Raw genomic sequence first — 24,293 nt, 5'->3', positions numbered from 1 at the left:
TGTTCTGCGTGACTCCAGGCTGTGCTGTCAACTGGTGGTGGGCTCACTGGGCTGGCTAGCCTGCGCTGCACAGAGAGTGCTGCCTGCGAGCACCACCCGCCGCCGCCTGTGGCCTGGGTGACCACCAGTGGACCACAGTGGGCGGCAGCAGCAGGGACATGTCACCACGTGCGTCCGACTCCAGTCCGACTCCTCGTCGCCGCATCTGTTGAAGAGAAAAAGCGGCGCGCACATATGCATTTGAAAGCACTGCGCGCCGCGGGGGCTGGCCAAGAATGATGCCCAGGGCCGTCATTGGTAGCACTTTCGCGCGCTACAAGATTGACGGCCCTGGGAACCCACAATTCGGCCCGCAACACACCACTGCTAAGTTATGTGGTGGGTGGGTGTGTGCACTTACAAATACGTGATGTGCAGCGTCAGCGTGTGTGTTTGGGGGGGAGGGACAACTCGGGTCCTCTTCCAATCATTTTAGCGCTCGCCAGCACAGACGCGCCACTGTGATAGGCGCATGCCACGGTCGGCGCCACCCAAGCCAGTATTTTGCGCACACTGGCTTTAATTCCGCCCAAAAAGTAGCCACCTGCCGGGTATGGGTTTTTCCCGCACAATTGGGAAAAATGTCGCCCAATTGTGCGGGAAATAGCCCAATCTGGCAACATTGCCGCTTAGCCCCCTACTCTGTAATTGGGCGGCTAGCGGTCCAATGGGGGGCACCCACTCCCAGCGTGCCCCCCTTTAGCAGGCTTTTCCCTGAGTGATCCTACCTCCAGGAGGTGTTCCACATGGGCCCCTACTGGGTCCGGCTTCGCCTTTCCGGCTCGTGTCTCGACTTGAACTCCATGCCCAATGAGGAAGAGAAAGACGGTCCTCCGTCAGGCATGGCCCCCAGAAGAAATATTATTCTCTCCTTGTCAGCAGAGCTGTGTGCCTGAATGCTGGACAATTCATAGTGTCTGAGGATGCATCTCTAGTACCATTGGGCTTTGTGCAACTTCAAATTAAAAGTGATTCGTAAATAAATGTTAAAGCTACTTCGTGCAACAAGCATACCTACTAAATTCTTTTTAACTGACCACAAAGTTGGGCTTGACATGCCCCCTCTCCTTCCTTCTTTCTATACCCGCCCAATTCCTGCACTCTGTTATAGCTGATTATAGTGCAGCCTTTATCTCCCTCCTGCAGGTCCTGCTTTCTCCTTTCATGACGGTTCTGCCGTCTTTCTTTTCCTTCGTCTTTCCGATCTGTGTATTTTTTCTCTCTTGTGCTTGGCAAATATCTGATGTGGAAAAATAAGTACCAGTCCCCAAAAATAAGTGCTGATGGCCCCCACCAGCTCAAATAATGCACTAAATAAAATACACTATTCCTTCGAAGATTTTTTGGGGGAGGAGACCCATTTCCCAACCTGCCTTACAGGGGGTACAACATTTGACAGGGCTGCTTTTGGTTCTCAGTTGAGATGTTTGTGAGTTTGAAGAGTTCAACAAGCACCAAGGCAGAAAAGGAGAAATGTAACTGAGTGCATACAAGACCACCCATATTTCTATTATTTTAATCTGATTTCTAAATATTCAAGAAAAAGAAAAGATAAACGGAACAAGATTGATTTTGACCTAAAATTGAGGTTGCCATTTCTACAGTTGTAAAAAGTTTTTGGCTCAAAAATAAAAATATTTCGGTGAATTTCACATTTTTTGCAAAGAAGGTACGCTGTTTCTACATGTCTGCTAGGTCCCGGGTTCTTCATTTCTTTGAGTAAAGAGTATAGTAACAAGTTATTTCCAAAGTGAAATGCATTCATCTCCTTCAGGTATTATTTAATATTTTACCATTTATCGTGACCCGGTAGGATACCTCCGTGCAGTTCAGTTTTCTAGTCAGGAATGCCTCATCGGAAGAAATATCTGCAGAAAAACAAATCATTGCTTAACGTTACATATATAGTGTATACATTCTGTCAGACCCAATACTATTTATGTATGACAACATTCGTGCAGCTCAAAATTTGGGGACCAACTGTCCCTCAAAGCAGCATCCCCTGTCCCATACAGCCCATCAGTTTGTGTGACCTTAGATTGAACAGTCCTCATCTACTACTATGATTATTTGTCAGGCCTCGGGCAGTTAAAGACAATTAGAACATTGGAATGTTGAGCACTCAACTGAAGACAATGGAGTGCTCCGGGCTTCTAATAGCTGGTAGAAGCCTGGAGAGCAACATTCCAATGTTTGTTCACAGCTGTTGCTGAAGAAAGGCCTCAAGGATCCCGAGGGGATTTCAAAACCCTTGGGCTTTATGAGGCCTTTGTTTTACAAAATAGAACATTCTGGCATCTAGGTGCAGAATGTTGTAATAGCCTTAGAGCCCTCCATAGTCAATCAATCAATCAATCAATCAAAGACATTTATAGAGCACACTACTTACCCGTAGGGTCTCAAGGCGCTGGGGGGAGGGGGGTGCCGCTACTGCTCGAACAGCCAGGTCTTCAGCTTCTTCCTGAAGGAGAGGTGGTCTTGGGTCAGGCGCAGGTCGGTCGGGAGGGAGTTCCAGGTCTTGGCGGCCAGGTAGGAGAAGGACCTTCCTCCTGTAGTCGCTCTTCGTATGCGGGGGACGGCGGCGAGGGCGTGGTTGGCTGATCGGAGGTGGCGTTTGGGAGCGTAGAAGTTGATTCGGTTGTTGAGGTAGCTCGGGCCTTGGTCGTGTAGGGCTTTGTGTGCGTGGGTGAGGAGGCGGAAGGTGATTCTTTTGTTGACGGGGAGCCAATGTAGGTATCTCAGATGTCCGGAGATGTGGCTGGTTCGTGGGATGTCGAGGATGAGTCTGGCTGAGGCGTTCTGGATCCGCTGGAGTCTCTTCTGGAGCTTGGCGGTGGTACCGGCGTAGAGGGCGTTGCCGTAGTCCAGTCGACTAGTGACGAGGGCCTGGGTGACGGTCTTCCTGGTCTCGGTGGGGCTCCACCAGAAGATCTTCCGTAGCATGCGTAGGATGTTGAAGCACGCCGAGGAGACGTTGTTGACTTGCCTGGTCATGGAGAGGGAGGAGTCCAGGATGAAGCCCAGGTTGCGTGCGTGGTCTGACGGTTTGGGTGCGGTGCCCAGGGCGGGAGGCCACCAGGAGTCGTCCCAGGCAGAGGGTGAAGAGCCCAGGATGAGGACCTCCGTCTTGTCTGAGTTCAGTTTTAGGCGGCTGGTCGTCATCCACTCGGCTACCTCTTTCATCCCTTCGTGCAGGTTGGCTCTGGCGGCGGCGGGGTCGTTGGTCAGGGAGAGGATCAGCTGGATGTCGTCGGCGTAGGAGATTATGCTGAGGTTGTGTTGCCGTGCGATGGCCGCGAGGGGGCTCATGTAGACGTTGAAGAGGGTGGGGCTCAGCGAGGATCCTTGAGGGACGCCGCAGATGACTTCGGTGGCCTCTGACTTGTACGGTGGTAGGCGGACTCTCTGTGTTCTTCCGTCGAGGAAGGAGATGATCCATTCCAGAGCCTTCTCCTGGATTCCGACGTTGCTGAGGCGCTGTACTAGGGTGCGGTGGCAGACAGTGTCGAATGCCGCGGAGAGGTCTAGGAGGATGAGGGCCGCTGTTTCTCCGTTGTCCATCAGGGCTCGGATGTCATCGGTGGCGGCGATGAGGGCAGTCTCGGTGCTGTGGTTGGCTCGGAAGCCAGACTGTGAGGGGTCGAGGGATCCATTCGTCTCAAGGAAGGCGGCCAGCTGCTTGTTGACGGTCTTCTCGATGACTTTGGCTGGAAACGGGAGGAGCGAGATGGGGCGGTAATTCTTGAGTTCGGTGGGGTCCGCTGTGGGTTTCTTGAGTAGAGCGCTGAGTTCGGCGTGCTTCCAGCTCTCAGGGAAGGTGGCGGTGTCGAAGGATGTGTTGATGATGTCTCGCAGGTGGGGTGCGATGACAGCGTCGGCCTTGTTGAAGACGTGGTGAGGGCAGGGGTCGGTCGGCGATCCGGAGTGGATGGAGTTCATCGTGCGGATGGTGTCTTCGGTGCTGATCGGAGTCCAGGCGTGGAGGGTGGTGGTGGGGGGTGGTTGTTCGGTCGTGGTGTGCGTTGGTTGGTTGTTGAAGCTGTTGTGTATGTCCGCGATCTTGTTGTGGAAGTATGAGGCGAGGGAGTTGCAGAGGTCTTGCGATGGGGTGATGTCGTTGCTTCCTGCGCTGGGGTTGGAAAGCTCTTTCACGATGTTGAAGAGTTCCTTGCAGTTGTGTGCGTTGTTGTCCAGCCGGTCCTTGAATGCAGTTTTCTTGGCGGCGCGGATCAGCTGATGGTGCTTCCGGGTGGCAAGCTTGAAGGTGGTCCTGTTGTCCGGTGTTGGTTCCCTTCTCCAGACTTTCTCGAGGGCTCGGCAGTTCTTCTTGGAGCTCTTGAGTTCGTCGGTGAACCATGGGGCTTTCTTGCTGCCGGGTCTGCTGGGCGGGGTCCTCAGCGGGGCGAGCTCGTCCGCGCAGCTGCTGATCCACTTCGTGAGGTTGTCGGCGGCCTGGCTGGGGTTCGCTGAGCTGGCAGGAGGGTGCTGGCTCAGGGAGGTGGCTAGCTGGTCGGCTGTGATCTTGTTCCAGCTTCTGCGGGCAGCCTGTTGCTGGTGGTGGTGGGTCGTCGTTCTTTTGAAGGTGAAGTGGACGCAGCTGTGGTCCGTCCATTGAAGCTCTGTGGCGTGGCTGAAGTCGATGTCTGTGCTGGATGAGAAGACTGCGTCGAGTGTGTGTCCGGCGAGGTGGGTGGGGGTGGACACCAGCTGCTTGAGTCCAAGATTGGCGAGGTTGTCGAGCAGGGTGCTGGTGTTGCGGTCGTTGTTGTTCTCCAGGTGGAAGTTGAGGTCCCCCAGGAGGATGTAGTCAGCGGAGGGGAGGACATGCGGGCTGACGAAGTCGGCGATGTCCTCGCTGAATTGGGTGCGTGGTCCCGGAGGTCGGTAGATCAGGGTGCCTCTGAGGGTGGTCTTCGGGTCGGTGTGGATCTGGAAATGCAGGTGTTCGGCGGTGGTCAGGGTGTTGTCGGTGCTGGTCGTGAGACGGATGGTGTTCCTGTGGATGATGGCGATGCCTCCTCCCATCTGGTTGGCGGTGCGATCCCTCCGGGTGATCTTGTAGCCCTCTGGGATGGCGATGGCGATGTCGGGAGCTGAAGAGGCGTTCATCCAGGTCTCCGTGAGGAAGGCAACGTCTGGAGCTGTGGTGTCGAGGAGGTTCCAGAGTTCGATGGCGTGTCTGTGGACGGAGCGGGTGTTGAGCAGGATGCACTTGAGGAGGGTGCTGCTGGTGTTCGACTTGGCGGGTGCTGGCTCTACAGGCCATTGAAGACCTGCTCCCTTGTTAAAGGCCCGAGCTGAGGACCTTTAATGCTGTAGCGGGCGTTTATAGGCTGGTAGAGTCTGCTACGTCTGGCTCTAAGACTAAATTAGGCAATCTTTGTGACAAATATTGACCTTGGAACCAGTGATGCTAGTTACACTTGCAAGCACGCTGAACTGTCAAGTACAGCACACATACAAAGTTATAACAGTGTTGAACGATGTCAAAGCATAGCATTTTGAATAGGAAGGGTACAAAACCTATGCTGGACATAATGCACACACCCTTACTCTATGGTGCAAGGGTTTATGGGGCACAAGGCAGCCAAAGGTGTGGCAGTAAGCGGAGGTGAGAAATTGCGCCATATGCTAGTAATATGGGACCGTTCTGCTCTCTCCCGTTGCACCACTTTTTCAAAGTTTCCCTTGTTGTATTGTGGCCTTGACTCTTAGGGGATGGTGAAGGTGAACATTCAAGTCTCTTTGTTGGTGGGCTGTGTGATGCAGAACATTTAGTTTGGCTAGCAAAAGTATAATTTACTAAATATATTGTCCAAGCACTCTTTATTCTTTTAGGTAAATGAAATGACATTTCATTTACATTAAGAAAATGCACATAGTAACTTCAGGAAGTCTTGTGTCATTAATCTTAACTCTGGTGTAAGTATTGAGTTTTTATGAGTCTTTTTTAGGACTTGTACACTACCCAACAGGGTACAGTTGAAAAACTACAGATGAATATCAGTGTCGGATTCTTCCACATTGTTTGCTTAGTTCAGGGATGAAGAGAATGCACATCGCTTCTGACAGATGAGTCTTGGGCAGTTATACTCTGACAGTCTGAGTTGGGCACTCATAGCTCATGGCCTATTCTGCAGGCTCAGAGAAGGCAGATTTAGCTTAATGGGTCAACAAAGAGCAACAACAGGACAGAGCCATACAGCCCCCTTGTGATAGTCACAGCCAGGGGTGGGGGACCTGCCACATCAATGAGGGGCACTGGAAAAGGGGCCTCCCACCAGGATTCAGTGTTGATGCCAATGCGGTCTGGTGTAAAGGAGCCATCAAAGTGACACTTCGAGCTTCTTTTCTTCACCACCTAGAGAACAAGCATTTGCAATGCAATCGGTTTCGCCTTTGGGACCTTATATGTATTTTGCTATGCAGCACATTAGCCTGGGTTCTGAAACATCTACGGTTCCTTAACATGGATGGAAAGTAAGCACCAAACTGCATGACATGCCTGGTATGGGAACATATGGAGAGAACTATTGCCTTTCAGCTGGAAACGGTATAGTCCAAAACTCTGTTTTTAATATAAAATCAGAGCCTTCAGTGGTCATATCACTGAAAATACAAGATTTGAAAAAAATATTATTGTCTACGGGAGCTTGTGGAAGACAATGTCTATGGACTGGAATCTAGAGAATACTAAAGTGATTCTGGTATTTTACTTACATCTGCTGGTTGTTTTTTATCAAGAGAGTTAAATAGAGGCAGTTGAACAGAAAAAAAGTCCCTAAGTGAAGCAGACAAGTCCTAGGGCTGATCTCCAGAGCCCACAAAGTACATACACATATAGGTATAGTTCAAATTCAGCTTTATTCGGTGCAAATAAAGAACACCATATAAGCATATTATAATAAAAGGAACGTTCCTACATTACAAAATAATTAAAATCATAATCATAACAAGCTATATCTGTACAAGTTAGATTTAACGTTGCTTAATCTAGTACAAAAACAGCATATAAAGGAACCATGGAACTATTGAAAGACATCCATTTAAAGATTGTCAACAGTTCAAATTTTTACACGTGCCATCAATACAAGTAAAACATACTGTTTAAAAGTGCTAGTGCTTACTTTGTGCATAAGGGTACATAAAGTGCATAGTATCACGCTTTTCTTCATACATTCTCTAATCAGTATAAATGGTTATAATTGCGTAGTTTTTTGTATAAAGTGCAAATGCAGGTTAAAAAAACTAAAAGGGGGAATTTAACAGTTTTCGTCCATCTCTTCATATAATAATGTATCCAGATGTGTATAATCCCTTCTTTTCCAAATGGCAAGTTGCACATAACCGATCACAGAATTTACAATTTTCAGGTTTCCCAGGCCACAAATGAGGTAAAATGCTTGTTTATAAGTATAAAGCCTATTTGATAAAAACAGGGGTTGTAAAATTGGAATATGGAATATCTCCATAAAAGCTGCAAAACAAGGTGAAATTCAACGTCGATTGTGATGTTTTACCGTCACACGGGCAATTTGGCAATTTGTGACCCCATTTTTGGGAATGCAAATAAAAAGTGTAAGGTCCCCAACCTTAATCTCTTTAAATAAAATCTATTTTGGGTATTTCTTACCAGTATTAAATAAGGTTGAAGCGTCATCATAAAAGGATGTTCACAGTAAGAGACTACACTAGATTTATTATTAGCAGCCCTATTCCTATCGTTTTCCATGACAATTAAATATTTAAGCTTCAAGTCACTTTTTGCAAAGTCCAAAATAGATGACGGGTTCTTTTTATCAATTTCGACTTTGCAACATGTTAACAGGTTAAAAATATACTCCAACCATGGAATTTTCCGGCTTTGATCCAGGGTCAGACAGTCCTTTATTATATCTTGAGTAAATTTGGTTTCCTCCTTTGCCCAAATCCCTCTCCAGAACGTCAGGCCAACCATTTTTATTGTGTCGCTAAGATATGGGGCCGACAGTTCTTTGTGGACTATATAATTGGCTGTAGCCTTGGGTACTGCCAACAATCTTTTAAAAAAGTTATTTTCCTGGATTTGTAAGGAGGTGATGTTGGCTCTCCCCCACATCGCAGCCCCATAGCAGACCCCCGGAACACATTTAGTCCTATACAAGGTTAATATCTTGCGGGTGGGTTTATTTCCTAGTTTCGTGGAAAATCTGAGGATACTCTCCATTGTTCTTAAAAATGTCATATTAGATGATTCAATATGTGCATTCCACGAGACTTTCTTGTTAAAAAGCATCCCTAGGTATGAGAAAGATGAAACCCTGTTAACAGAGACCCCGTCCACATGGTGTTGTCTGTTCTTGGATCTGTTATTCCCACATGTCATGACAAATGTTTTCTTTAAATTTAACTGTAGGTCTTTATCAGACATGTAGGATGCAAAATTATCTATTAAAAGTTGCAGGCCGTTAGCTGTCCTAGAAATTAGGACAGCATCGTCTGCATATAATAAAACAGGCGTGGGGCGTGTTCCAACTTTCGGGATGTTTACAACTAAGTTTTGTTTAAAAAGGTTTATATTATTAATGTAAAGGGAAAATAAAAAGGGTGCTAACACGCACCCTTGTCTTACACCACCCATGACTCTAAAATCCAGAGTGCATTCTCCCATGTTGCCAAAACGTACCCTAGAGGTTAGGAAGTTGTATATCAAATGACAAATAGATGATTATTGCAATGGGCGCCCCAAGTTCTTTAAGTGGCTGCCATCATTTTTGATGATTGACTAGGTCAAAGGCACTTGTCAAATCAACAAAACATAGGTGGAGTGCCCCATCCTTCGCTAGTGTGTACTTCCCTATTAGTAATTCTAAGTTTAAGCATTGTTCAACCGTCCCAATACCTCTTCTGAAACCATACTGTGTCTCCGTCAAGATGTTTTGCTCACTGGCCCAGGTTTCCAGCCTTTCGAGCATTATACGACCCATTACTTTTGAGGTGGAATCTATAAGAGATATTGGGCGATAATTGGCTTTTCCTCTATTTCCTTTTTTAAAAATAGGTACTATGATTTCGACCCAAGTGGCCGACAATAAGCCCTTAAGGGTAGCGTTAAAAACTTTCAATAAAATAGGTATCCAAAAAACCATGTTGTGTTTAAAAACATCAATAGGGACCCCATCTGCACCTGCGGCTTTGCCATTGGCACTTTTTTGCAAAGCCGATCTAATATCTTCTTGTGTTATAGGCAGGGTTCCTACTGGTTCTACTATTATAAAATCGCCCCTGTTATTATTGACTATTTCCAGGGCATTGGGGTTAAAAATGCTCTCGTAATGCATTACCCATTCTTCCGGGGTAACCATAGTTTCGATTTTAACTGCATTATTCTCTCTAAAGTAGGGGTGATTTATAGTTTTCCAAAAGAGAGCTTGGTCATTCAGTTCTGTTGCTTGGATTAACTTCTCCCAAGCCCCCTCACGTATTTCCCTCTTCCTTTCATTCACACTGTTTTTATAGTCTTTCCTCGCGGTACTAATCCTGGCACTATCTCTAGGTTTTTCTTTTAGGGCAGTTTTAAGTTCCCTATTTAGTCTGGAGCATTTGTCATTAAACCACCTAGGGTTTATATCACGATTTATCTTTCGCCTTTTAGTTGTTAAATCTCCTGCGATTGTAGTGGTTATATTACAAAAAGCATTTATAATTGCTGAATCGGGGGAGAGATCATCCAGACAGATGTCTATATCACTTTGGGATTTCCCTAAAAGATTTTCCATAAAGTTGGCTGGATTCACTCCAGTCCACTTTATTGAGATACCATTATTGTCATATGTCTTTATTTCTGCATTCATTTTGTTCCCCTGCGCTTTTGTTGTTAATTTTAGTCTCAATGACAAAGTTAGGGGATTATGGTTGCTAAGGAGGCTTATATTTGTTTGCAATATTTCCACCAAGTCACAACAGTTAGATGATATAATGAAGTGGTCTATGGTGGAAGATGACCTACTCCCCACAAAAGTTTGAATTATTATTTCTCCTTCTCATCTAGTAGGTTCTAAAACGGCTAAGTTATATTGGTGTATAGCATAATTAATTTTCTCTCCATAAGTATCATGTGAAAAATGCGGGGTCCTATCAATAAATTCATCGCAATACCCGCAAGGTTCTCCGGCTTCATGGACGCATTTAACACAGTTAAAATTACCTGCCCAAACTAAAATGAAATCCCCATCAATTCTTTTCCAAAAATTATCCAGCTCATTTTCAAGAGCTTCGATGACCTTTGTCTTCGTATTCTCAAAAATATTATTATAAAAATGTATTATAACTATATGCTGTTTACATTACGAGTAGAGATGCAGAATCTGATAATATTGTGATAGGACATATGTATCCCCTAAGATCAGTGATGAGGTGACAGCAATTATTGTAGCTAAGCCCCCCTTTGCTCTGCCCATCCTAGATGGGCTAGCATTTGTACAAATGGTGTAGTAACCGTTAACAAAAAAGGGTTCAGTGCACCATGTTTCTTGAATTAACACCACAGCACACCATTCTAGTGTTTTCTGCCAATCCTCATCCCCAGTCTTATTTTTAATCCCAGCCACGTTCCATGTCATAATTTTTAAAAACTCGTTTAGATATGTGGTAGGGTCATCTATCATCTGCTTACTGGTAAGTGGGTGTTCACTACCCCAGACTTTTGGTTTAACCAAGACCTGTGCCCAGGGAGATGCCACCAGGTCAACGCTCACTAAACCAGCGTTATCAAGAATAGTGTCCTCGGCACTACTTGGACATTCCCCCGTACCACCATCCTCCACCCGAGTTATCGTGTAAACATCTAAGGGCCCATCGTTGGCAGCGTAACTCGTATTCAAAGGTTCATTTCCCGCCCAGTCCCCCTTTTGTTAATCTAATTCACTACATCTTCTCAGTGATAGGTACCTGTTGTGTAACGGCACATTTAGCATAGGATTAGACATAGGGTTGTAACACATATTATTATTATCATAAAAAGGCTTATAGAAAAAGCCCAATGGGACGGCCCTTATGTTGTCATGATTATCTGTAAGATGCCCTTTCCCATCATTCGAAAGAATGTTCAACAAAGCACCCGCAAGATTACTATTTCGAAAGTTTGCCACAACACAATCCCCAGGGCATAGTTTTCTAGAATTACCCACCTAGGTAACTCTCCTCAACATGATGATATTCTGGTATAAGATATGCGACCCAACATTAGAGTTGACAGAAAGCCAGTGAGTCATCTGGTTTTCAATGACTCATATGTTTCCCTCTGATTTGCGGCTAATTTCGGGATATTATTTAAAATGATCACATATGGGGTAGCCTGGGGGGAAGATTCAATGTCCTTTTGTTTATATTATCCTCTTCAACTGGTCTATCCCTTGTCGGGATGCACAACGTCATTTGAGCATTAGTAGAATCGAGAACGTCATCTTTGTCAACGCTTAGTCCTGGTGTTTGTCGTGTAGTCGGGGCATCCTTCGATGTTATTCCAATATTTGGTGTCTCCCTCTGTATTGCTGCCCCAATTTTGGTGACAGGACTTTTTTCAGTTCGATTTTGGACTGTTGTAGTGGGGCCAGTTATCTTACTTATAATTTTAGGGGCTTGTGAATTAATAACCAAATCTGTTAAGAAAGCCATGTCCTTCTGCAACAACTTAATTTCAGACATAAGGCGTCTTTCAATATTGTCCAGTTTGCCATGAAGTTTCTTAAATGAAGTCTCAACGTCATGTAACTTCTGAGTTTCCAAGTTACGCTCCCCTTTGGACGTCCCGGGATCAGATCCTCCCTTTTTAGGTCTCGCCTGACCCAGCGCATGCACTGGTCTGGCGAGACTTATTGAGAGGGCTCCAAAAAGTGCTACCAGGCCAGCCTAGAGCTACAGTGCATGTGCACGGGTGCGCGCGCCGCGCTTTTCCGCGATTTGCTTTCACTTTCGCGGCCGCACGGCCGCTTTGATGTTTGATCGCGATCACTTTCGCGGCCGCACAGCCGCTTGGCATAGCCAATAGGTCTCGCTTTTGGGACCTTATAAGTATTTAGTTATGCAACTGTTGCATGGCTAAACACATAAGGTCCCAAAGGCGAGACCTATTGTCTATGCCAATGCTTGTTATGTTTGGGTTTTGGTTTGGATTTAGGCTTTGATGTAGGCTTAGTTAGAGGTCGCTTCCCTGGACTGATACAATAAAGGTTTGTTGTTTCTTTTTTTTGGCCGGAGGGGATGCCGGAGATGTGACATTTGATAACACTGAAATAGCCAGGGATGAATTTAGAACGCACGGGTTATACACTCTTTGGGCACTCATGATGTTAGTAGTGTGAGTTGTAGTTAAAAGTTCTGGTTCTATTTCCTTGCCCTTTCCACCCATGTTGCTCTCCAGAGTTTGAGATTCAGCCCTGATTACTGACACGTTCTCCCTTATTACAGCATCAAGGGCTGAGTTAGTTGCTGCCAGTTGCTCCTCTACATGCACAATTTCATTATTGATAAGACCCACGGCATTCTTTAAGTACTTTGTTATAGGGGCGCTTTTTGCGTGTAATTTCCTCTCTTGTAGTGGTAGTTTCCGTTTGCCCATGCTTATATTTACACTGTGGGATACGTAAAACGTTAATTTCTCTTACCGAGATCGTTGGTTCCTCCACAATCAGAGGGGTGGCCCTGCCTTACCTCGTCCGGTCACAGACGGGCGCACATGGGCCCACCCTTGGCCCGGGCGCGGCCCGGGCACGCCCGCCCGCGTCCCGCGCACGCCCGCCCGCGTCCTGCGCCCCGCGCTGCAGGAACTCGCAACGGCTCTTAAGCGTCTCCTGGCGCGTAGGAATCCGTCAGCGGCATGCGCGCCGCTAGGACCGCTAGGACCCCTCGGAAGTGGAATCCCTTCTCCTCGTTGCAGCGTTTCTCCGGCGTTAGCGTCCTCAGGCTCCAAAACACAATAATGAGCTAAAGAGGTCTCGAATGCTCGACGTAAAAAGACTCAGTCTCAATGGCAGAGTAAGTGGGGCTGACAGGCCAAAGATGCAGCTGTTTTCAAGGGTCAACGCAGGCCTTCACTGTTGTTGTCAGTGCTGGCAGGCATCACAACCTTCGGTAGCTTCTCATGGTCTCACTAAATCTCTTCTTGGAAGCACAAATGGAGGCTAGACTTAGTCTCTCAATTTGAATCATGCAGATTCTCCGCACAGCAGACAATCTACCCAATTTGCTTCCTTCTAGATGCAGAAGCAGCTAATCTTGTCTGGGATTTAGTTGTTACCGATCTAGGAAATGCAGACATATTCTACCTCTGGTTTCAGCCTTCCAAAAAGCAGGTGTATACCTCATCCAAGTAAAAGGGTACAATAGATGTACCAAAGGAGTTGGGTTATTTCTAGTACAGACAGTTGGACCCAAACCAAGAGGCCAATAAGATTTAAAAGTGCCCCTAATATTCTAGGGAGGGCGCAATCAAAATAAAAAGCATTTCCCACAAAAAGCTTTATTTTGTGACGTTCCCTCTAAAGAGGTTCGTTGCGAAGCTTACCTGCCAAGGGATCAATAAACAAAAATATTAAACAAAAGTGGAGACACTGGACAGCCCTGGTGAACAAAACCCTAGCCTTTGTGGACAACATCATCATTATATATCTCAAAGCCGATAAAAACAATATTCAAGGTGTGCTCTATATAATCCAGGAATTCACAGCTATGGGTGGTTGTAAGATGAACCATTCAAATTCGGATGTTTTGTTGTTTAAAGCAGAGGCAAGTGATTTTCCTCAATGTTTGCCACAATAGCTGGGTCTTATTCGTCCAGCTTGTTATATGGGATTTTTTTTATGACTCCAATTTTCACAGATTTGTTCTAACTCAATTATTGGACTACGTTGGGCAAAGTTATGGATTTAGCAAATAGATGGGCTCTTCTTCCATTATCCTTAGTTGGACGTGTCTCACTGATAAAAATGTTGACTTTACCATTATTCTTATTTTGTTTTGCTAATGTTACAATTTAAGTTAATAGCTCAATAGCAAGTCGACTCCCTCTTCAGAAAGTGTATATGGAGGAAAACAAATCCTAAGGTCAGTTTGGCAGTGGGAGCTAGCTTTACTCCAGCTATGAGATTATTATTTAGCATCATTTTTAGATAGAATTATGTAAATTTAACATCTGACTAAGTTATTTGATAATTGTCTTTTGTAGCAGCTGATTAAAGAATCGTAAATAATTTGGCTTTTTTTTTTAAAGCGGCAAACTTACTGAATAAACCCAGATATAAAGTGTTCCCTAATATGATGACTCGTAGCACACAGTTTTTAGGAAGTGGAGTATTCCTGCTTGCCATCCATTCACATTGTTAAAGTATTGTAGGTATATGGGATTGGTCATTTCAATAACTCTTCTAGAAAGATGACATTTGAAAGGGTTTTGTTTAGTTGATGATTTTTTTTTAACAATCAGAAGTTAAGAACCTGCCTGAGTTTGAGTTAGAGCAGCACCTCGGGCATGGTACTCAAGCCCTTTTGTTTTTATTTTCTTACAGAAAACTAGTTTTTTTGAAGATAAATGTGTCATATTAAATGAGGCTTCTGATATGCTGATGAAGTTATTAGTTAAGAACGGGATGCTGGATGTAGGGAATTGGTATAGAGCTCTACAACAGAATGTGAATTCTACTTTGATTGCTAACGTTTTAGATAAAAATAGTAAGAGCACTGGTTGTAGAATAATGTTTGGAGAATGGCAGACTATAGCAGATAAGGGGAATAAGGCTCCTTGAGCAGCAAAACTTTAAGAGAATGACTTTCCTTTCCAGATGGTTAGCATAATATACTCCCAGTGCTTTCCACAGGATATACCCAGCAGCATAGGGTCAATGCTTTAGGTGTCAAACCAAAACTCCAGGGGATTGGCCCCATTCTGTCTTCAACTGTCCAGGGCTTCTGGTATCAGATTTTTCAAGGCTTAAGCAAAATTCTTGGCTTGATTATTCAACCTGAAACTGCTTTGTTTGGATTTTCACGAAATAAAGGCACTTTATATGTATCTAGTATTATATCCGTTCTACAGTATGAGGATTAATGAAGTTTGGTCATAACTCACGAATTTTGCACTATTGCAGGTCACCACTTTAATCAGCTTTGAATTGGTTGATTCAGGATGCTAATGATTGATAAATGTTAATGTCCTCGGTTTAATGCAATTTTTCTGATGCTCTTGATTTGGTATATGTATTGTCTGGTTACTGGTCTATGCTGCTCTGTATAAATAAACAAACAATTTATATATATGACCTATTCCCATCCAACCAGTCAGGCGAGCCATCACACTTTTATAGGGCACTTCAGGGGATGAGCAGGTAGCTGATGTTTGTGTTTAAGGTGAGCATCTTTGCCCTGTAGTTCACAAGAGTCAATGTTAAACTATTTGTTATATCCGGAGTATTACATTTAATTGTAATCAGCCTAGGTCCTCCTAGCTGCTCAGCCAGAGTGAGAGATGGTAACGGAATGTTGGTGTGACTGTGATGCGTGGAATGCCTGGGTGCCTGAGTGGATGTGTGCATGACAGTTGGAGATGGGCTGAGCAGCTAGGCAGGCTGCTCCTGGTGGGGCTGGTGTAGGAGCTGGTACATGGCTGATCCTTGATTGATACCACTTGACCTGAAACTAATAAAGAAGACTTAGAAACTTACAACATGGCTACCAGTGTCTTCATGTACAGAGCACAACATAATTTTTGGCGACGAGCGGACCTGGACCCAAGCGTACTTATGGATTGTACAGAAACCCAGAGACTACTAAGAAACCATTGTAACCAGCGCAACTACAAAGAAAAAAAGAAAGAAAGATACCTGAAGCAGAATGGAGTAAAAGGCAAGCCAGCCCCACCAGTGTCCTGTCATCGGACGGCCCACAACAACCGTGTGTGTCCAGCCTGAACTTACGCCATGGGTTTGACCACAGGTATGGTCTGTATGTTAGGGTATGTATGGACTCACCCTACCACTTCCTTTTGTATCTGCCGTATGGATGTATCTACTGCATAAAGGAATTGTGGCTGTACAGATGTGAGTTATGGTCTAACTCCGTGAAGGATTTTCACAGGTGCCACACAGGAGCGGTGTAGTTCTTCTGAGATTGGTGTTTTGTTGGCACATAGGAAGTTCTAGTTTTGTCAGTGAACACTGTGGAAGAAACGTGCCTGGGGATCTGTTCACATCAGAATATTATTATATGACCCTGTGAAATCCACAAGCGCAGTGCGAGATGTAGTCATCTAGTGGAGGATTAACAATTACGTATGTATAGCCTGCTGATAAGTCTCCTTCATCCTTTGCTACTGCCCTGGATCAAGATGTCTCTTAAAATTCCCTGGAGTGGATGCCCAGGAAGGGAATTATCGTGTCTGACTTTCGTTCGTGAGTATGTGTTAGAGGCCACCTAGGAGCAGTGGTTCCAGTGAAGTAATTGTGGCTATTTCCATCCTTCCCAGTGGAGTGCTTTTTGATTGTTATCTGGCAAAAATGTGTGTACCGCTTGGGCACAGTTACAGTTCTGCCCAGGTGTCAGCGCACAGAGCTAGTAATTTTGGTGTGTCATTTTCTGTCAATTATATTAATTGTCGCTTGAGGCCTATTCTTTGGCTATGCTGCTATTGCTGTTTAAAAAAAAAACAGAGGCGCGAGTTACAAACAGTGGAGGCGCGAGTCACAAACAGCGCGCGCTGTCGCCTGAAGTTTCTTCGTGGGTTTCTTCATGATGCACTGTTCATCGTGGGATTCTCTATTGCGTATGCTGTCTACACTGGACGTTCTCGGAGCACCTTCGCGCCTGGAGCCACCCGGCGTAATGCCGATTACGTGCTGCCATTTTGGGATTGTATCCTTCTGCATCCTCAATTTGGTTAGAGGTTGTTTTTCTGCCAACCATGTTGCTTCAGTGTCCGGGCTCATAGCCCAATGCAGTGTTTCTTTCAGTGTAAGGTGATCAAGGATCGTCGTCGTCATTGCATTCAAGTACGTGGGATAAGGTATTTTGCGGACCTCCTCACCAGATTAATTTTTAACGTTTTCTGGATGCCTCTTACAGCCGCTGGTTAGGTGAAAGTTCACCTTCTCATCAGGAATTCATGCAGCTGCTGCAGGAGGTTCGAGCAGGGGTGCCAAGAGATAAGCGTTGAATATAGCTACTCGGTTTCCTGTACTTAGTTTTCACCTCTATTAAGACTGCACACAGCATAAGGACCATCAGTAATGTTTGACCAACAAGTTTAGGATCATTTTGGTGAAGACCCATTTACTTGTGTACACAAATGAAATGATTTCACCTGTTACACTATGGATTCTGTTATGCCCTGTGACGTTTACCTATTACTCATGGTGTATATCGTGTGATATTGCTCTGGGTTCTCTGTTTAAGACTCTAATATTGTGTTTCCATGTACATTGCAATGTGGGCTAACATTCTAATGTGTTTATTAATGCAATTGCCGCGTCTGCTCGGGTGAGAAATCGCTCACCGGCGTGGGTCACGGATCTATAGTGTTCTACAGTATGTGGAATGGTATTAGTAATATCTAATTGTTCAAATTTCGTGATGTCACTGTTTTACTCTATTTATTGGTTGGGACGTCCTAGTCTCCTGGTGGGTGGACATCACATGTTATTCCCACTTAAGGGTGGTTCTGGTCTTGGTGGGTGGTTCCCATCTTTTTTGTGTTGTGTGTGTAAGTCGTTTTACGTTGCACGTTGGTCTAATGTGTTGGTAAGTCGCCCTGCGCCTCACATGTTGTCCTCTGTAAGTCGCCCTACGCTTCAGATGTTGTCCTGTGTAAGTGGCCCTGCGCTTCAGATGTTGTTGTGTGTAAGTCGCCCTGCGCGTAACATGTTGTCCTGTGTAAGTCGCCCTGCGCTTCAGATGTTGTGTGTAAGTCGCCCTGCGCATCACGTGTGTCCTGTGTAAGTCCCCCCGCGCTTCAGATGTTGTCGTGTGTAGGTCGCCCTGCGCCTCACTGTGTGTACCCTCGATGTGGTCCATAATGTGGTACACGTGGATTTTAGTGTTGGTTCACCCTTGTTGTCTGTTTTTGGCCTCGGGTGTTAGTCTTGGGGTATGTCCACCCTCTACTACATTATTTTCTAATGTTTTTGGGGAAGGATGGGGTTATTGCTAGCTTGATATTTATTATTGCTTGGTTTTTATCCTTCACAAAAGTACGCTGTGTTAGTTTTCTTTTCTGCGTTTTAACATGGTTTGTGATTTAATAACTATGTGACTTAATAATCTTCATGAGGAAGGATGGGGGATTTTGATGCATGTTTTTATATGTCGTATTTTGCCCATCTTTTCTTTATTTGCATTGTTCTCTCTTTTGCGATGTTTTACTTTTAGTTTTATCCTTGAGTTACGAACATTACTGCTTCTTTTGTGTGTAGTTCCCTGCTTTAGTATTGTAATCTTTGTTTTCATTTTAAAAGAAAAGGGATAATGTTATATCCTGAGTATTACATTTAATTGTAATCCGCCTAGGTCCTCCTAGCTGCTCAGCCAGAGTGAGAGATGGTAACGGAATGTTGGTGTGACTGTGATGCGTGGAATGCCTGGGTGCCTGAGTGGATGTGTGCATGACAGTTGGAGATGGGCTGAGCAGCTAGGCAGGCTGCTCCTGGTGGGGCTGGTGTAGGAGCTGGTACATGGCTGATCCTTGATTGATACCACTTGACCTGGAACTAATAAAGAAGACTTAGAAACTTACAACATGGCTACCAGTGTCTTCATGTACAGAGCACAACACTATTCCTTCTCTCAGACCACATGCTGACCTGCTGGAAATGTCTTGGTCCAAGCCAGGTAAGCACGAAGAATCCGTCCTGCTCGATTCAGTGACTGACACATACACTTGGATTTAAATGATTACTGGAGGGTGGGTGGAAAAGGGAAAGTAGCGCAGGGGGAAAACAAGGACAAGGGAGACAGAAGCACAGACCTTTACCATTTCCCGTGGAGTTACCTACATCTATAGGGGCCACATACATAAAGAGAAGACCATGACCCAAGGGTACTACCACCTCTGGTGCTTCTAAGCATTCCCATGCACACTGCATACAAAACGAGGGGCTAGTTATCATACAACATGCGTTTACACTGTGGTTAACTAGGGAGTACAACATGACTATTAGGTAGCCGCTCTAAACCGCTAGAAGGGTCATGGCCTAGTCATGTGGACCGCAGTCACCCTGTACTCTCCTGATGAGCAGCATATAGAATCACACAGGTGACTTGTTGGGATTTGTGACACAGTCTCTTATACAAGAAATCATACCCAGGTCGGTAAGAATGAGAGAAGAAATGGAAGACTGTCGCATGTACTTTAGCCCCTACACTGTTGCACATAGTTTCTTGCCACAATGTTCTTTCAACATATTCTGCCAAGAAATACGAATGGGTCTTTGACCAGAACATTTTGCTTTCAGCTATGACAGTTTACCATCTCAGCTCTCCTGTTTACACACCCTTTCTGCAAAGGCCAATCTGTTTTCAGGAAATTGTGAGAAGAGTACATTTGTTCATGAGACATAGATTGTTAATCTTTTTCTCGTGTTATTTTTCCTCAAGAGGCTTCCAATGAATCTGGGGAGTCATTATTTCCTGTTCTGTTTTGTGCCCCCTCCAACCTTCATTCTTCTTCACCTGTCCCTCCATTCTTTCGACTTTGCATCTTGTTTTTCTTCTTTTTGGTCATTTGAAATAGTTACCACTATCTGCTGTGTCCTCTGCCTCTCAAGGCATGTCCTCAGCTGAGGTACTGGCAAGACTCCTTGCCCTCACCTGCCTCATATTCCGACTCCCTGTAGTTATGCTCGGTGGCAAACCATGGCATCTCCATAGTCTGCCAATGTTGATTATTGTCAGACCACATATTTCACCATGGTTTCTTTGCACCTTTTCTTGAGTTGATTTAGAATTTTTCTTTTTTGGTTAAAACTGTTTTAGCTTTCTAAAAAACAATTGTATCTTTCTTTTTTAAGTTTATTTTGGTTTTATTAAACTTGGGTGTTTTACCTGATGCTTAGTATGAAGGTTGGGCGTGTTACTAGTGTACATTTAACTCCAGTGATTTTACTTGAGTTTTATACAGTATGCTGACACATCATAGCATCATAGCACATGTGCTTAGGGACAATAGGGGCGAGATGAGTCAGGACTTGTTTCAAGAGCTGGTAGTGAACAGTGTTTCCTATGTGTGTGTGTAAGTGAAAAAGAGGGGCAAGAGAATGAGAGAGAAAAAGAGGGAGGGAGAAACTGAAAAGTCAGGGACCTAGCTGTGCCAAAAAAAAGGTTTGCAGACACAAAGAGATGCTGGACGGAGCGCTGAAACTTTTCAGACACTCACCCCCGGTCACTATTGGATCTGGGATGAATCCATCATCATTCTTTAGCTCACTTTGCCATCCCAGGTAAGGCCCAGCCATATGCAAATCAGTCTTGAACTGTTGTGGCGAAGTGAAGTAAAGAACGATGATGGATTCAACCCAGATCTGTGACTGGAGGTGAGTGTCTCAAAAATTTCAGTGATCCATCCATCATCTCCTTGTATTTGATTTGTTTGCCCTAAATTGGCAGTTTATGCCCATACGTGGATCCCTTGCTCACCTTGCCACTGGATTCAAGCTAGCCTGGCTGATGATGGGTGAAATCCTGAAACCGGTCCCAGGATGCTTGTTTCCGGTCCAGGGAAGATCGGGCTTGGCAGTTTGGGCTGGACTGCTCCCATGAGGAACAGGGTCAAAATTGAATTGCATATGGCTGGGTCTGAACTGGGATGGCGAAGTGTGCTAAAGAAGGATGATGGATTAAACCCAAATCTGTGACTGGGGGTGAGTATCTGAAAGGTTTCAATGCTCTGTCCACCATCTCCTTGTGGATGCTTTGTTCACCCTAATTTGGCAGGGTGTGCCCAGATGTGGATACCTTGCTCACTTTGCCACTGGATTCCAGCTAGCCTGGCCCGAAACCGGTCCCAAGATGCTTGATTCTCATCCAGGTAAGGCCTGGCTTGGCAGTTCGGGCTGGACTGTTCCCATGATGAACAGGGTCAAGACTGATTTGCATATGGCTGGGTCTGAACTGGGGTGGTGAAGTCCGATGATTAAACCCAGATCTTGATTGGGGGTGAGTGTCTGAAAAGTTTCAGCGCTCTGTCCATCATCTCCTTGTGTTTGCTCAAAACAAAAGTTTGAGCACTCCACAGATGTCTTCAGTTTCTTGGGAAAGGATGCTTGGCTACAAGTCAGGACCAGTATAATTTTGTTATTTGGCTCCTGATCCTTCTTGGGGATCTACTCATTTGTATTTTAGCATTCATTGTAGCTGAATTGGAAAGAAAACCGGGGCAGCTTTGGGGCTGAACGCTGCATGATCCCAGTAGACTGAAGACAGAGGTGGCTGCAGCAGTGGCAGCACCTATGTTAAGTCAGAGTAGCGTCACCACACTGCTCTGTGAGCAGTAGTTAAAGAAAACTAAAATGATAATAACTAGCTTTATTATCATTTTATTTTTCCTTTCTTGGTGCAGGGCGAGGAGGGCCGGGACTGCCACGGCAGGGGAGGAGTGGTTTGTCCACTCCAAGGTGCGCAATGATTCTTTGACCGGCTCTCTCGGTCCCAGCCAAACAAGCATGCACACTTTGCATGTTCTGCACCCAGGCTGCATTACAGCCTGGGTGCAGAACATGCCCCAGGCTCCCATTGCCTACCTTAGTGCAGATGCAAGGCGTTCAGACCAATCACAGCGCTGCATTGCAGCATTGTGATTGGCAAGGGGAGTCAGGAGCATGTTCCTGCTTCCAGGAGCGAGATGCGGGGGAGGGCAGACTGAGAGGTGGCGGCCGGCCTGAATGTAAGTGGATTTTTTGTGTGTTTGTTTTCATTTACAACCCTCCTTATCCCTGTGCCTCGCCCCATCACCCCTGGTAAATAGAGGCCGCCACTGGGCTGCAGTCCTGCTTCATCCGTTCCTGTTCTTCACCCAGGTCCCACTAAAACACTGCAGTGGGTTAGACAGCAGTCACCAGTATTGCAGCCCTTGGGGAAATGTCTGATTGTCTGCCTGGCCAGCACGGCTATGGACTCATTGAAATAATAAGTGTCTCATTATTGGCCTTCTGCGGTAGGTTTACGATCATGAGATATGTGAGTTGAGGAGTATTCGGGAAGGCTACGTTATTTGAAGAGTCTTTTTCGACAGTAACATCTCCTGCGCTCTTGAAACCTGGAAAGAGGGTATTGGTCAAGGAGAGGACTCCCTCATCAGAGGAGCTACATACCATGAAGCAGTGTTTAGCACCTAGGACCTAAAACATGGAGAACTCGTAATCTTCCCAATTCACACATCATCAGAACACAAACATTGTGACTTTTATCTGAATGTAGACTGTATGGTGTTGTATCAGTTTATCATTGTCAGAATATTGTCTGACACCAATATGTTGTCCTACATAGCATCTACAAAAATATCACCCTATTGGAGTTAATAGAAAACCTACCCTTATGAGATGATAATTTTTAGGACGTGATATTTATGTCAGATGATATTTCTGTAGCTGATATTCTCACAAACAACCAACTGTAGAGGACACTAAAACCAGTGAAACCCACAGCAGTTAATGACAATGATTCAATTATTTTCTCGTCAGATTCCCCCAATGGCTAAGAGTGCCTGTCTTCAACTAAGGCTCCTTTGAAGCATCAGAAACCTCATCCTTGCACACAACCTTAAACCTGTTGTCCAGGCACTTGGTATCTCCAGACTAGACTACGCTCCTTTTTGGCATTCCCAAAGTTTATCTAAGTCCTCTCAGAGCAGTCCTACATATGGCGGCCCCCTTCGTGACAAGACGCGAGACATTCAACCACATCTCCCCCTCCCACATACCCTCCCTTCAGTAACTCGCCATAGAAGCGAGCGCTCTTTTTAAAACTGCCTGTATCACTTCTAAGACTATACACTCCTCGTTACACTCGTATCTCACTGAGAAATTGAAATGACTCAAAAAATGCTAAACTGCTGCTCCTCAAATTTGCCGGCCTCAAACACGAGTGACACGTGAAATAATCGTTCTCCGGAAGCACCACAAGATTAAGGCACTGTCTCTCGCCGAGGTTTTGTCGGACCACATGTCATGCCCCCTTCAAAAAGACATCAAAGCCCTTCTCTTGTGAAATGAAATATGAAATGAAATACCAGCTTTTGCAAAGCCCTCAGCTGCTTCTGGAGAGTTGTCCTCGCGCTGGGGGCCGTCGGGAAGATTAACCGAGTTATTGCCCAGAGTCACAAGGTGCTGGGCTAACCTGCCGCCGGGGATCGAACCGTGAGCCCCTGTATTATGGAGTCAGCCGCCCTGGCCACTGCACCACTCCTCTTCTACTATGGACTGGTACAGCCTAAGCCCCTCCCGTAAAAGTAGTTCCCAAATGTGATGGGGGCCCCCATCCCCACCCTCGCAGCTAATAAGTCAAACCAACTTCACTTGTTTGATTGGGTTAGGGGTCGTAGACCCCCGGCCGTATTTTTATTACACAAATGAAACGATTAAATGAGGATATTTACAATATACACAATGCGCAGAAATTCCGTATACAGATAGGTACAAGATGTTCATCGGCTAACCTTAACATATCCCTAGTACATGGCGCTCCTATCGTATTCTAATCAAAAATATGATTTCCTTTCTGCGCAACCCGTTAGAGCTTACGGCAAGGTCAATGACTGGTAGCCCCGCCGATCCCACAAACGAATTCCCCCGAGACTCCTGCATAACAGGAGCAATGTTGCGAAGGGAGTCCAGCTTACCGGAAGGTACTTCCCCCGGGCCCCCCCCTTAGTCCACCTCTTCACTCCATAAAACGGGGCCCGGCAATTCTGCGCCCTTGAGCGCATGCGCGTGTGCGGGGGTGGCCCATGGCCTACTGGAAGCCCCCCGCACCCCTTGAACCTACGGGCTGAAACTGCCTCTTGGAGTTATATGAGTGACCCTCGGTCCCCCCCTCGGGCGTCCCCTTTCATAAAGGTGATGCCCCTCTCAAGGACCACAAACTATGCTCCCCAATCATGACCTTACCGCAGACCTGGGAAACACGCTAAAATACGACATAGTTACTTTCCTAAAATATACAAGGCATTAGCAATATTTTATTAAATCAGCAATTACAACAAAATATGCAAAAATTATACTTGCTTCTGAAAACAAAGA

The 24,293-nt window shown here is 45.5% G+C and overlaps 1 protein-coding gene across 1 annotated transcript in view; it reads right to left on the bottom strand.

The window, feature by feature from the left end:
• LOC146798182 (uncharacterized) overlaps positions 1 to 24,293 on the bottom strand; it is a 179,516-nt gene that overhangs the window by 36,662 nt on the left and 118,561 nt on the right. The window contains exon 3 of the mRNA XM_085625454.1: positions 1,833 to 1,907. Coding sequence (XP_085481580.1) covers positions 1,833 to 1,907 — 75 coding nt within the window. The remainder of the gene's footprint in view (positions 1 to 1,832; positions 1,908 to 24,293) is intronic.

This window comes from Triturus cristatus, chromosome 9 (assembly GCF_964204655.1).
Source record: "Triturus cristatus chromosome 9, aTriCri1.1, whole genome shotgun sequence".
Lineage (NCBI taxonomy): Eukaryota > Metazoa > Chordata > Amphibia > Caudata > Salamandridae > Triturus > Triturus cristatus.
This window is presented reverse-complemented; position numbering and strand designations above follow the sequence as displayed.